The sequence below is a fragment of the Octodon degus genome, unplaced genomic scaffold (assembly GCF_000260255.1).
Source record: "Octodon degus isolate 3935 unplaced genomic scaffold, OctDeg1.0 scaffold00206, whole genome shotgun sequence".
NCBI classification, from domain to species: domain Eukaryota; kingdom Metazoa; phylum Chordata; class Mammalia; order Rodentia; family Octodontidae; genus Octodon; species Octodon degus.
The window spans coordinates 4,373,258-4,389,134 of NW_004524782.1; the positions used below are offsets into that span (position 1 = coordinate 4,373,258).

General features: G+C 35.2%; 1 protein-coding gene across 1 annotated transcript; it reads left to right on the top strand.

Moving 5' to 3' along the window:
• Positions 1-1,814: 1,814 nt before the first annotated feature.
• LOC101592508 (vomeronasal type-1 receptor 4-like) lies at positions 1,815-2,768 on the top strand. The gene has a single exon (XM_004644730.1). It carries the CDS (start codon positions 1,815-1,817, stop codon positions 2,766-2,768), a length of 954 nt encoding a protein of 317 aa, XP_004644787.1.
• Positions 2,769-15,877: the final 13,109 nt, after the last annotated feature.

Consider the following 15,877-nt stretch of genomic DNA (forward strand, 5'->3'; position numbering starts at 1 on the left):
TGGGCATACTCAGAATAAACACAAAATTTGTAATTGTGTCTGGGAATTTTGAATTAGGGAAAACTTTTCAGATACACAACACCAAAGACTTTGCTATCATCGGTGCCATGGGAGAGCTAATCATCTGTATCCTGTAGAGAGATGAGGTCACAGAATCATACACACATCTCAGTGTCTTGATTTCTCCCAACCATATATACAAAAACCAACATAACTATCCCCTGTGTTTACCATGCTGGTATCTGGAATATCTCAGGTGAGTGATTCCTCTTTCATCCTGAGAGCAGTTTGCAAAGGAGCAAAAGCAACAGGTTCTAGAAACTGTTGCTGTCTGGAGATGGCTTTCTGCTTGAGATGAGGCTGATCAGCACCAAAGCCACATGCAGCAAAGTGGTCCTGAGCAGTGAGCAACGTGTGTGAGCAGAATCTAGGATCATGACCATAGGCTGAGACCCATTGACTGCTGATGCTCCAACGTAACCATCCCTGCTCAAGGCCACTTGACCTTGGTAAGAGCAGAAATGGAACCTGAATTTCATGTTACTGGAACTTCTAATTTGAGAAAGTGTCTTTTTGAATTCACAAAATATGAGTATTTTATATGATCACATAATTCTGATTGCCTTCCAATGTATACAATAAAATTGAATATACTATTCAATTTTCTGTGCAAAAATTCAAATAATAATTCTAGCTATAATACTATCACTGAGTTTGGTGGCCTTAGCTTAGTAAATATGTTTGTTCTGTAGAAATGATATAGAGTTTATGAAATGTTACTATGTTTTTATGTTGGTATGCAATACTTTCTCCTGACTTTTCAAAAACAAAAAAAAAATTACAGATAGTAAAAACTTTGGCATTTATTTGGGACAATGTATAAGACTTTCTTTGATTAAACTTTTACTAATGCCATTCATCTCTTCCATATCAAGATATCTCTGTGTAATTCTTTGATGCCCATGATCATTCACATACTTGTCTTATATTTTCATGTTTTACAAATTACATGATAAGTAAAATTGCATTTATTTTTATAAAACAGTGCAGGAAAAGAATGTTTTCTGAAGGGGACTAATTAAATTTGTTCTATAACGTCTTATTACTCTTTCCTTAGAATCTCAAACACAGAGAAAAAAAACAAACATTGCTCTAAAAATGGTGTATTTGTATTTTAAGTATGGAATAATATGGCTACTTCTATTCCTATTGAAATTCTTAAGTACATGGAATAAATTAAACTCAGATATGATAAATATGCACCATTTGTGAATATTTATAGCACATCTCAATATTCAGTCACTACTCTTCCAAACAACTAAGCAGTACAATAACATTTCTAAGCAAACTTAAAAATAAAATGCTTTGAATTAGTGTTTAGAATTATAAACATATATTTTCTATTACTGAAGAATACAGGAGAACTAGGGTAGTGTTGTTGTCTGCAGCACCTTATATCTTTAATGGTATGAAGTAAAGTCAATGTTTCAAGTAAGTGTCTCTAGTTCAAAGCCAGTAATACCAAACTGAGTTGGTTTACTCACTATGGCTATAACCTTCTCCAAGTTAAAAGAAGGCTGTTTTGAAGGTTAACTTATGCAACATATGATTGACAGTGGCTTCTACATTGTACATGCTCTATAAGTAAACACAGAAAGCTTGAGAAATATATGAAAAAGAAAATATAAATCAGAAGCAGTTATAATAAAAATGAAAATTTACAATTTAACTCTTCATTAAAAAATTAACAACTTAAATGTTCCTGTAGAATTTGCTATTTAAAAGTACTAATATTGATCATAATAAGTGATAGAATGGCCTCAATGAATGTGTATATTGGAACAGCTTTCCTTGTTCAGATCATCACTGGATCTCTGGGAAATTTATTTATCTTAAATCAGAATTTATTCCATTACTTCAGAGGATACAGGCCACAGACCACAGATTTGATCCTTGGACACATGACTGTGGCAAACTTCCTGGTTATTCTACCAAGAGGAATTCCAGAGACCATGGCAGCTTTTGGGTTGGAAGACTTCCTCAGTGATCTTGAATGCAAATCCATCTTCTATATGCACAGGGTGGGCAGGGGTGTGTCCATGGGAAGTACCTGCCTTCTGAGTGTCTTTCAAGTCATTACTGTCAGCCCCAGAAGCTACAAATGGGCACAATTTAATTTAAAAGCTAAAGAATACATGATCACCTCTGTTGTCTTGTGCTGGCTCCTGCACATGCTGCTAAATATCATTTTTCCTGTGCAAGTGACAGCCAAATGGAAAAACAAAAACATCACAAATAAAATAGACTTTACATACTGTTCTGGTCAAGGATATGAGAAAATTTTATACTACATAACTGCCACACTGTTCTCCATCTGTGATGCTATATGTATATGTCTCATGCTCTGCGCCAGCTGCTCCATGCTTTTCATGCTATGCAAGCATAAGAAGCAGGTTCAGCACATCTATGGGATCAACGTTGGCTCCAGATCCTCTCCTGTGACCAGGGCAATCAACAGCGTCCTTGCCCTCACATGCACATATGTACATTTCTACACCATCAGCTGCATCATTCAAATGTGTCTGACTGTTTCCTATCATCCAAGCACCATATTGCTAACCAATGCTGCCTTGATTAATTCATGTTTTGCCACACTTTGTCCCTTTGTGCTCATGAGCTGTGAACATGACCTCTCCAAAATCTGGTGTTTACATTGTAGGAGCAAAAAGTCATCTAAACTCATCAGAATAAAAGGACAAATTGTTTGATAATTTACACAGTAATGAGTCATTAAGTTACTCAGTTATCACCATATTTCTCTAAAATGCAGAGGATTTGGATTTGATTCTTGAAGTAAAAAGCCATATACAGAAAGTTTGTGCCTCTTTTAATGAAATACACTTTCTTTCTTTTCTGTCTGCTTTCTGCCACAGGTCAGATTTCTTTTCTTTATTTTTCAAGACCTAAGCCATATCCTTGTTTATTACCTAGTACTTTAAAGACCTGTACATGAAAGGTTCATACACCAGCAACTGAATTCAATTACCATCTTATAAGAATCATGGAAGTATCAGAGCCCCAGTTACAAAACCTCAGCAAAACTTTCTTATATGGATATCATTGCTCTACTAAGAAGAATAATCACATCTTCCAAAAACAAAATCAATGGGGAATTTGAAATATGAGCTAAACAAAAATTGTGAAAGTGAACTTTAGAATTTCACAAGAATTCTAAATTGAAGGAGAAATTTTATGAGACGTCTAAATTCAAGGAAGTCCTTATGGGAAACTTCCTGTGTAACTCTTCATTTTCTTGGATTCAAATTAATAAAAATGAATTTCATATTGATCCTGAATTTTATTTATTTCCTTCTCATTCTTCTTGTGCTGCTATGTTTCACATCTTTGTGTAACTTGTCATTGTATAAATATATGATGTCCTTATCATCTTTTAAACACTATATTTGGTACTATTCATCTAAAGGTTGGCTAGGGTATTGCCTGTGGGCTGTGTGCTTCTGCCTACATGGATACATCCACAGATATGCTTTTATATGTGTTCTTTCTGTGCACATAAAGTGTTTAAATATGCATGTTGTCTTTTTAAGCGGTGTTCCATCTGTATGTCAACTGTTGTATTTCTCACCTTGAGTCCCCTGTAAACCTGAAAATCAACCTGTACACAGGAAATCCCATAAGATACTTGTCTTGAAAGAGAGACATGATCCTGCAAGGAGGCTGTGTCAAAGTTGGCTATTTTATAAAATACTTAAAACAGGCTTATTGTGCCAAAGCTTTTTACAGAATAAATGTGAAGAAGGAAAATGCTCTCTAGTGGCCTCAGAGAGACAATGAAGAAAAGGAACTGAACATGTGTCTTGACAGAGGCACACACCAAAGAAGGGAAAAGACAAAGAAGGGTAGAGGAAGAAAAGAGAGTGTGGACAGAGGGTCAGGAATGAAAAAAGATAAAAAGAAGATGGAAGTAGAGTATAGAGGGGAAGAGGGCAGAGAGAAGGGAGATGTGGGGCATGAAGTAAGAGCATGAGGAGGCAAAAGAGAATTACAGCCAGAGTTAGAGATTAGAAAAAAGATAACAGCCAAAATCACAGAGCAAATGGGGAATATGAGATGGAGAGATGAATGGCGACATGTCTGATGACCAGTGAAATGTTGGGTGAAGGTATTTGTGTTTCTGTCTATGTGTATATGTTCATTTTTCAAATATGGAGAGAGATGGAAAGGGAGGAAATTCAACTGAAGTTCAGAGAAGGGAAAATAAAAACATCAGGAAGGGAAAAATACTGACAGGCAAATAGAAAAGTGAGAAGAAAGCAAAAATGAATTTAAAAAATAAAATGGTATTTGCAAGTGAAACAGGGAAAAGTCCAAGGTAGAGGGCAACTGAAATCAAATGAGAGGATGGGCAATGGATATGTAAGGAAAGGAAAATTAATACAGTGAAGTGGAGTGTGGAGTAAAGTAGAGACCAGTGAAAAGAGATAGAGGGAGAAGAGGGAGAGATCAGAAATGAGGTGAGACAGAGGAGCAATAGTGAATATATTGGTTGTCAGTAGGTGCATCCAGGACAGAGATGTAAGGAAGGAATAGGAGTGCAGAGATTGGAAAAATAACAAGAGGAGATTATGCAGATTTCTCAAAAACTTAGGAGTAGAGGTCCCATTCCACCCAGATATTCCCTTCTATACTGTAGTATAATTTCAAGTCTATAATTATGATACCCCTATCTTGCCCTTGTTGCCCAAAATTTGACTTGCCATTTTATGTTTCCTTTGGTTCTAAATGAATTGTAACATTGTTTTTTCTAACTCTGGGAGAAATGAGGTTGAAATTTTGATAGGAGTAGCATAAATCTGTATACCAATATTGGAAATATGGCTATTTTCATTATGTGGTTCTTCCTACCCAAGAAGAGATGTCTTCCCATTTTCTGATATTCTCTTCTATCAACTTTTTGAATAGTACCATAGTAGTCTATGTAAATGGCTTTATCTTCTTTCCTGAGATTCGAACCTAGATATTTCATCTTTCAACATAATATTACGAAAAATGTTGCTTCTCATATTTTTTTCTCAGTGAGTTTTTTATTCATGTACAAGAAAGATTTTGATTTTTCAGTGTTGAATTTATATCACTGATGTTACTGAATTTGTATATTAAGTCTAGAAATGTTTTAGTGGCATTTCCGTGGTCCCTAATATAGAGTATCATGTCATCCATGAATAATGGTAATTCAACTTCTTTTCCTATCATTACTCCTTTCTCTCACCCAATTTCTCTGACCAATGTTTCCAGAACTATACTGAATAACAGTGGTGACAATGCATATCTTTGTCTTGTTCCTGATTTTAAAATTAAAATTTTCAGTGTTTTTACATTTAGTATGAGGTTAACTGTTGGTTATTCATGAATAATTTTCATCAGATAGTGATAAAGACTATCAATTCCAATTTTCCACTGATACACATGTCTTGTTTTTCTTTTGGTAGTACCATGCTGTTTTGCCATAATAAGTTTATAGTATAATTTCAAGTCTAGTGAAGTGTCACATTAAAGACCCTTGGATTTTCTCTTTTGCATATAACAATAAAGATTTCAATTATTCCCTAGGATGTCACTATTATGCATTTTATGTAGGTTATCTATACCTATTTCATATCTATACCTATCTATCTAGCTATCTGAAAGCTGCTGATTTTTACTACTTAGTGTGTTAATGGGTGTTTAATTGCTCCCAATACCTTTGTACTTTTTTGAGGCAATCTGGATAGCCAGTGTTCTTTCCAAATTTAAATTGTATACATCTCAGTGAACTTTCTCTTTAGTTTGTACAAAACTGTAGTTAGCTTTTAAAGGATTTTATTGTCCACTGGGGTATGGTAGCTTCACTTTCACATTTTCTTGGTCTCTGATCAAAGCACAGCTGATGGTGCAGTATAGAACACTGTAATGTAGTAATTAGGTTTGTGAAAAGAGCAACTTCTCACCGGTGCATAACATCTAGGGAACCACATTCCTCTCTCTCTCTCTCTCTCTCTCTCTCTCTCTCTCTCTCTCTCTCTCTCTGCCTCCTTCCCTCTCTCCCTCCCTCTCTTTCTTCAGGTGAAAGTCTGAATGTTGTTTGCTACCTTCATATGTGAGCCATCTGCCCAGGAATGACAGAATGTGACATTCTCACCACATACACCTCTGTGCTTTATTCTGAAACAAAAGATAAATTTTTGTTTGACATATGATCTTGTAATCTTTTTTACATTGAAGTCTTCCAAAATTGTAAGTATTCATATGACAAATATTTTGTCTGGAATTTATTCCTTAAGTCTCAAAAATCAACTCTAGAAGAGTTATGAATTTTTGGAAATGCTGTCTTATTTTCCTATGATTCTAGTCTTGTTATGTTTTATTTATTGTTGTTTCTCGTACTAAGCTTTGTAAATTTTATTTTGCCACATTTCCATTTTATTTAAATAACTACTTCAAATATATTACAATTTGAAATAATCATGTGCAATAATCAAGACTTCAAGGTGATCCAAATAAATATCCAAGTGTTCAATTGTGAATATTATCAAGGAACTAAAAGAAGATACAATAACAGATTAATGCATTAAGCAAACAGTGCAAAATAATGAAACATAAAATAGTATATGCTTCCAACATCACTCTATGAAACAAGCATGACTCTCGGGGGAAAAAGTGGATATAATTTCACAGAAAAAATAAAGTACGTGTTACTATTCCTGAAGATCATGGGTGCAAATATTCTTGCTAATAGTATAGTGAGAAAGCTCAGCAGTCTAAAGTGCCTGCTTAGGCAAACTTAGACATGTACAGGGGACCAGTTTAATCTCCAGCACCACAGGACGTGCCAGCCTTGTCCCCTAGTGTGGACTGAGCTGACCACAAAAATTTATACTTATATAATTTATGAATAATTCTAAATAATTGTAATAACTTATATTTTATAATTTATATATATATATATTTAGTAATATTCTTGCAAAAAAGCACTGAAGAAATTAATGAAAATCTAATATACAATGACCATGTAAGTTTAATCCCAATTTGAAATATCTTGGAAAAGGAATTTGGTAATTCCAGTAAATGCATTTATTAACAGCTTTCATTCAGGACTATTTTTCATATTATTTCATACAAACCATCTTAGGAAGATAAACATCATGTCCATCTACTGTACCAAGGTAACATTCATTGTCTCTTTAACTAGTAATTATTTTTCACTTGTGAAATTTCTAGCAAGATACTAATTCAGTCTCTGAAAATGCAAGAATATCTTAAAACTCAGCATTCCTAAAAAATGATTAGAACCCACTGCATTAAAGTATCTATAAGGAAGTCTGTATATCAGTGCTATCGAATTTTAGAAACAAATTTTTAATGTAAACATTACATTGATTTCAGAACCTAGGCACACTAAATCAATCAATCAATCAATCATTCAATCCATCAGTGCCCACATGCATAATAAGTACAATGCCTACCAGTCTATAAATCAGTGGCAAACTAAATGGATAGATTGCAAATTGTGTTGCTTTTGCATTCTTTACAATTGTTAAAACTTATTTATACTATCATTTTATAGTATGATGCTAGCATTTTTATGATGTTGAATCAAAAACCCCTTACAAGTGCCTTAGTAACAGCTTATGACGTCATAAGATGTAAATTTAAGAACGGTATACACACCCACATAAAAGTGATCGCATAAGCATCATCAAAAGAGATTGTATTATGCTAAAAACAAGAGCCTGATTACCCACCCTCCATGTCAGAATGGAATCATTGTGTAGGCTGTGAGATGAAAATGAGTAAGTAGAACTCCCCAAAAAATGGAGGAATGTAAAATAATAAGACAGGACAGTAGTAAGAATATAGTCACTGCAGCCTCAGATTGGACTTTTAAATAGGAAGAGGTATAGATTAGACCCTTGAATAGGAAGAGGTATAAGAAGTAAGGGCTATCATGGCTAGGCAGCACAGAAGCACACGGGAAAAAAAAAAACTATGACCAAGAATTCATGATTATTCTCCTTGGGGGCAGTTAGAGGAATTTCTCCTTGTCTTCTACAATTTTATTTTTACTAGTAAAATACACAACTCATATATTTTTTTCTCAATATGTTTAATATCCTAGAAATTCTGGAAATGTAAGATATGTTTTAACTTCTGACCCGAGGTCAAGCATATATTACAAAAAGGCAACAGAAAAGTGGAACTTTGAGAGGCATATATGTGAGAATTAGCAAAAGTTAATTGGGAAAACTCCCCTGTGAAGTGCTGTATATTTTCTTGCATTAGAACCAAAATCTTTAAAAACATCAAGTAAGAAATATTAGATAATTGGGTTCTGGTACTAAGAAAAAGATTTTCTAGGTATTTCTACATAAAAATAAAATTAGCTTTTCTCACTCTGTATCATCTTCTAAATGCATTATCAGTTGAACAAGATGGAAAGTTATACAATTCACTTTTTGGACCCCAATGTGTTGACTACAAGCAACTGTTTTCAATTTAGGTTTACCATATAAGTCTTCATCCTCCCTTTATAATAACCATGTCTCTAGTGTATTTACTGACTACCTCACATTCTAATTCTTTGCCATGACTCTTTTACAGAAACTGTAAGGACAGATGGAGGAAAAACTTACTATGCCAAAGTGAGTGTTACACACTCTGTAACAACTCCATAACCTCCAGAATTCCTGTAAACCCAATGCTTTGTTATTTATAGGAGCTGAACTACTAAACATGGACAATAAAGCAACTCGTTGAATAAATCACATAATACAAGCTACATTATTTAATGATTTATTTTTAATTTTATTTATTTGGGGGGTATTAGTGATCAACCTTAGGAACTGGCACTTGCTAAGCTGGTACTCTTCCACTGATCTCTCTCCCTGTTCCAAAGTTGAATTATTTTAAACTGATAGTGCTTTCTGGAATTTAGCATTAATCCAAATTTTAGAAAAGAAAAGTTTTCTTCTGAAAATAGAGATGAGAGAGCAAAACATAAACACTTTGTGTTAGGGTCTGTAGAAAGCACAATGGATTAAAGCACTTGCTTATGCAGATACAGGGAACAAGTTTCTACTACATGCCTACTGTGCTTGTCCCACCTCCTGGGTGTGCTGAGATAGGGATTGACACCGGGCATGGTGGTGCACACCTGTAATCCCAGCACTTATGAGGCTGAAAACAGGAGGATTACTATGAGTCTGATTTGTGTAGAGAGACCCTGTAGACACAGCACTAAATACATAAAAAAATTTAAAAACCACTTTGTGTTGCTTATCCAGACACAACATGGACACTGCAAGTTACAGTCCATCAGAACAAAGCAGCCAAAATCTGGGCAACACGGAGCCATAAATACACTGATCAGCAGAAACAACCAACTAGGCTTCTGAGAATTGGAAATACACACTTGGCATATGGAAGAGATGGTGCAAAATGACACAAAGGTATTCAAGAGAAGTAGAATCCTTTGGGTAACTCTGGTCTCAGTAGAGGATCTGGAGGAGATGTTGATCCTATGAATACATTGTACCTACTGCCTGTGCCTGTACAGAATAAAAAGCATGGAGATGCTGGAGTAGATCATTAGGTTTAGACTTACAACATCCAGAAATAATAATACCTGTGCATGAAGTGATACAGTGACCACATAAACATGATTTGCAGAACCGAATGTGAGGTCATTTACAGTGTAATGTTTCTTTTACCTAATTTTTCAATTACGTGTATAAGAGAAGTTACATCTACCAGCTTTCTCAGGGTCCAACACATAAAAACACAAGAGCAAGTATACTTTGGGATTTTTATTTTAAGCTTTGCGCACATGAATTTTCAGGAGCCAATGGTGATGTGCTCGAAGGCACTCGAGAAGCAGGTGATGCTGATGAACATGCTCACGCCCTCTCCATGAAGACAGAAGACAAGTTTGCAGTGGACATCATTGAGGAAATCTTATGGGCCAAAAGTTGTCATTGTCTACGAGATGCCCCCAACTGCCGGGGTGTGGGCGAGAGCAGGGACAAAGAATTGCAACCATGAAGTATTAGAGCATTAAATCTATGGAGTTTAGGTGGTGCCCACTGAAGCAAACGAAAAGACAATAACGAAGAACAAAGAAATTTCCAAGGACTCCACACATAGTCTGGCACAAGAAAACCCATTCCCATTGCTGACTCCTTGGAAGCCATTCTGACAGATTGCCAGGCTAATATCCGACATCAGCAGCAGAGAGCTCCTCTCTAAAATACAATGCATGAACTATGTTTTTCAAGAAAACTGGGCACAGTATTCCTCACTTACTGTTACTTTCCTTTGCAGAAACTTGTTTTTTTTCATGCATTTGATTGTGTGCAAATTTGAAGTTACAGCTCTGAAGAACATTTGTCACCTAAGACCAACTGCCACACATCCAATAGTTATGCTCACTTTTCTCAAAAATCTTCTCTGATTGCCTCAAGCAAATGCAGACAAAAGAGGTATGTATATTTGAGGACCAAATTAGAACTCTGTCTGGCATACATTCATTAAATAAAGTGTATTTCCACTACGTGGTACTAGCAAAGTTAGGGAGCTGAATTCATTGAGTGCTTCTGTTATATTGTCCTTTATCTTTTCTACTTGATTGGTTGGTTTTGACTTCTTAAAATTTTTAAATTTTCATACTAATTTCAATTTATATAAATATTTTATTATATGAGATATTCATTATAATATATGAGAGGTGCTAGTAAAATACAGATAGGTTGATCGCCCTGTACTATACAAGAATTTGACCACAACAAATGTAAAAATGGCTGAACATTAAAATGAAAATAGATGTTTTGGTGCTATAATAAAAACAAGAATATACCATAACACCAAAAAATTGTTGAGCAATTCCTTATCGTTCCCTAAACTGTGTTATATGAAATATAAATATGGACTCAAATATTGAAGTGCTATAAACCAAATTACTAAGATTCCATATGACTATTCATTCTTAAGTAACATTTGTGAAACTTTTGGCAAGGAAGTGAGATTTGTGAAAAAAACTATTAACATAAAAAACAAAATGCAAAAAGTTTTAAAACCAATAGTTTTGTAAATTTTATGAGCTTACATTTGGATACCCTGACACAGATTTTATAAAGATTCACTCAGTGAAGATCACATCAACTCAGATTATCTGTAACGTCAAGTGTTGTGGATGATCAAGGAACCCCAATTCTCCTTACCACCTCAGTTTATCCTTTAGAAATCATTTCCTTTTTTCTGTGTGATTATGTTCTGGATCAATTTTAAACTCTAGAGAATCAAATTTTCAAATGTGACCATAACTATAAACTTCTTGATGTTTATTTTTTTAATTTGGTACAGGAACTTGATACACATCTTGGACTCAGAGTGATCTGCCTGACTCAGCCTCCCCAGTGCTGGGAATAGAGGTGTGCACCACCATGCCTGGTTTTGAGACTTGCTTCGTGGTCCTGAGATTCTGAGGATGGTGTGGCATTAAGTACCCTGATCAAACCCAGGTTCTTGAACTTGGTAGGTAGGTGCTTAGACTGCTGAGCTATATTTTCAGTCCAAAAATAGACTAAGAATTTTTTATTTTCTTATATTTTGTACTAGGGGTGAAACTCAGGACCTTGCAATTGCCAGGCAGGTGCTTATGCCACTAAACCACATCCCCAGCCTCTAAACTTCTGATAGTTATTTCTACTTACCTTACATGTTCTGCATCAGGTTTAAAAAACAAAACTCATACTACAAACTTTGAGATGTAGGAGTTTTAATCTGTCAAAGTATTTGAAACTTTCTTTTTAGATCAATTATTATTTCATACTTAATGGTAATGACAGTGCAGGAGTAGGGAGAAAGAATAATAATAAAATACTTTTTTCCAGTTCCTAATCCCTGAGAGCAATTAGGTTTGTGAATCACATCTCTGAAAATACCATTTAAGTGTTGGAATAAGATGCCCGTGTGGAAGAAAACAGAAAGAGCTGTGATCTGACACAAAGTAATGTGAAAAAGCTCTAGTGCCCCACCAAATTCCCTCCTTGCTTGCAAAGTTTGTCTGCTGCAAAATGTGTTAACACCCACCGTACTGCTAAACTTACCATAATATAATTTTAGATCAATAAAGAAAATCAAATATCTGAGAATGAGATGTCGATGATATGCAGTTGAAGTACATGAGAAACTACAGAGCCAAAATTTCATTGACAGCAATATGAAAGTCTAGATAATACCACATGTAGGAATATATTCTCTCTTAAGGATAAAAATCAGTAAATTGAGAGGTGTAAAAAGAACAGTAACCATAAGATTCCTTCCTATTTTTCTCAATAAAATTATGTTTTAAAAAAATAGATGAAGTCTTCACAGATGAATTCCCCAGGATGGGATTGTGTTCATTACCAGTTAAGGCAACACTTCTCACGCCACTTCGGAGGACAGAGTGTTTGCCAATTTCATCTATACTTGGTGCAGAGCAAAGGGGAGCATGGGAAGAGGAGCTTCAGCCTGAAGGGTAATGAAATTAAGGAAACATCACAGCTATGTCATGAAGGGAGTTGGGATAACAATTGTAATTTAATAACCAGTTCTGGAGAAAAGTATAGGGATCACAGAAGTTGCAGTATATTGAGAAATAATATTGAGCATGATTATGTAAGAATTTTAGAGATGGTCGTGCTTGGGAATGACAGGTATGGATGTAACTGAGATCCTGAAAGGGGAGTATATTCAGTGTTAGGGCCAAGGAGGACAAGAGTGTAAAAGGTGCTGGGAAAATTGTTTTTAAAACTTTTTAATTGACATCTTTGAATGTTGAGTGTGGAAGTGGCATTTAGAATTAAAAGAGAGAGACCAGAGAGATAGTTTTGCAGTCTAAGTGCCTGCCTGGCAAGCAAAAGGATCCTGGTTAAATCCCTTGTCCCACAAGCCTACCAGCCCTGTACTGTGCTGGCAACCTAAACCAGATATTGTGGCAGACACCGGTAATTCCAGCCCTGGAGAGCCTGAGAAGAGAAGGATCAGTATGAGTCCAAGATGTGTAGCCAGAGCCTGTACCAAATAAATAAATCTTTAAAAAAAAATAAAAGAGTGATGGGATGTAGCAATATAGTACCGGGGACTATAAGTGCAGCAAGTATACGGGGTTTGAGGCAGAACTTTGGTGGTAGCGGCACCAAAGGATGGAATAGAAAGTGGAATGGGTCTTGGGATAGAGCTCAGTGGAATAGTGTCTGCCTGGCAAATGAATGGTCCTGAGTTCGATTCACAGTAACAAAAAAAATCAGATAATGTGATAATACGTTCATTGGAGTCAATTAGAGATCAATGCAAAAGTAAGTTTGGAGAATTGTCTGTTGATCAGGAAAGAGGTAGCCCTGAAATGTTGTCCCTATTTTCTTTAATTTATGTTAAAACAAATAAAAATATAATAGATAAAACATTAGAAATTGTACACATTTAAAGAAAAACAAAGATGATACACTTTTTACACTGGTTGTTATATTGCACAGTATTGTCTTCAAACTGAGTGTAGTAGTTCAGTTTATGGATATAAGCATATAAAATTAGATAAAGTAAAAAATTTAAGCATTAACTCTTCCCTTAAAATAACCAATACAAATAAACAGCACAATAATCTTGGTGATTTTGTGTACATACACATATGATTTTTTCCTTCCTTTTTCCTATATTTTCTCCTTTTCTTCATCTTAATTATATATTATATATTCTCAGTTTCTTTCCATTTTATTGTATCTCTTGTACATTTAAGTTTTCATTTACTCTTTTGGGTTCTTACACCAGGAAAAAAATACAATGTTTACACATTTGGGTCTGATTTATTTCTCTTATAAGTGTAGCTTCTAGTTGCATCAATTTGCATATAAAAGTCTCGTTTATCTTTATAGCTAAGTGTTAACAACATTGTATAAAATACTACAATTTTTATCCATTCCTCAGTTGATGGGCATTTGAGATATTTCCAAGATTTATCCATGACAAAATGCACTGATAAGCATAAATCTCTGTGGTAGGATGTTTTTCATTCTTCTAGAAAACTACCCAGGAGGGGAAATCCTGGGTTGAATGGTACTTCTAATCCTACTTTTTTGAGCAGTTTCCACACTGGTGTCCAAGGAGCTTGTATCAGTCTAGACTCCCACCAAGAGTTGAAAAGCTTTCAGTTTTCCACACATCCTCTCCAGCAATTGGTATTAGTTGATTTCTTCATGATACTCATTCTTTCTCTGTGAGATGGAGTCTCAGAAATGTTTTAGTTTGCCTCTCCCAAATTATCAATAGCATCTTTTTGTTTGTTTCTGTGTTACTTGCCATTGTAGCTACCTGTAATCTCTAAAACCAACAGGACTAGGGACTAACCCTGGCTATAGGGATATGCAATGAGTGACATAAGCACTCTTGAACCAAAAAATTCGTCATTGCTTACAACTTGTGACTAACCTAATAGGTAGCCCTGGATGCTGATGGTGCGAAAGGAGTGTAATGCATGAGAGGAGCCAGTGATGTGGAACAGAGGAGGCTGTGAAAGATATACAATAGGAGACCTCTGCCTGGCTCTGGGAGCAGCTTCAGACCATTTCTATCAGAGTGCACCACAGCAGCTGGGAAAGCAATCTAGAAACAGATAGGTTAAGAGCACAGGAGTGGACCATTTAGAATGCTGCAGAATAAATGCTGTACACATCCTCAAATCGAGAGAACAATTTTAATCCCATATTAAGCACTAATGTTACTGCACATCTGGTGGTATTTTCAATCAGTTTTGAGTGCCAATTTAGACAATACTACAGAACTATAGTCCAGAATACCTGCAGAGGAATTTCATTTATTTTTTCCAGTTATTAATTTCTTTTCTTTTCTCCGTAAAGTTGGGGATTTTAGATTTGCTTGGATTGTTTATGTTATATTGTTATATTCTATAAGTTTTCTTTTTAACTTTCCTCAATATTTTTTCAGATTTTTTGATATTTTCATGTGAGTTTACATCATCTTTAATCTTGCTGTTCCATTTTCAGAATCTTTTGCTTTCTCCTTCATTAAATCCCTCCTGACATCTTCTATAATTTCCCAGAACTTTAAAGCTCATCCTTCACCCTCCAGCCTTGCTTCCACTGTATTTCCCTTAAGATATCACTGTGATTTGTGGTCTATCACTCACTAATTCCCATCCCCACAGAATAAAACAACTCAACTAAGAGGAGACTCACTGCATACAATTACCTGGTTTATATCGGATGTTATCAAATAACTATATATCTTGCTTTTAAGATTAAAGATACTAAATTATAAGTTACCAGGGATTGTCCATCGCTAAGCTTGCTTCACGATATTGTTATTTCTATTTGTACAGCTTTCTCTTTCATGTCACACAAATTTTGAAGAGTTGTCTCTTTTGTGACTACATTGTGATTCCATGGGGTCATAACTGTCACCATACTCCAATAACAAAGGACTAGTTGCTGAAACAAATGAATAGCAAGATTGTGTTCTTAATAAATTAGAAAGTTATGATCTTATGAAGACACAAATACAAAGAATCACCCACAATTAGAACACATCTCTGCAAAACAGACATTTCCTAGAAAAACGTGATACTAGAGATAAGATTTCTGCTCTAAGATATCCACAAGCATCAACACAATAAACAAAATGGAATTTAAAAATACAAAATGGAATTAAATCCCTCCTGACATCTTCTATAGTTTCCCAGAACTTTAAAGCTCATCCTTCACCCTCCAGCCTTGCTTCCACTGTATTTCCCTTAAGATATCACTGTGATTTGTGGTCTATCACTCAC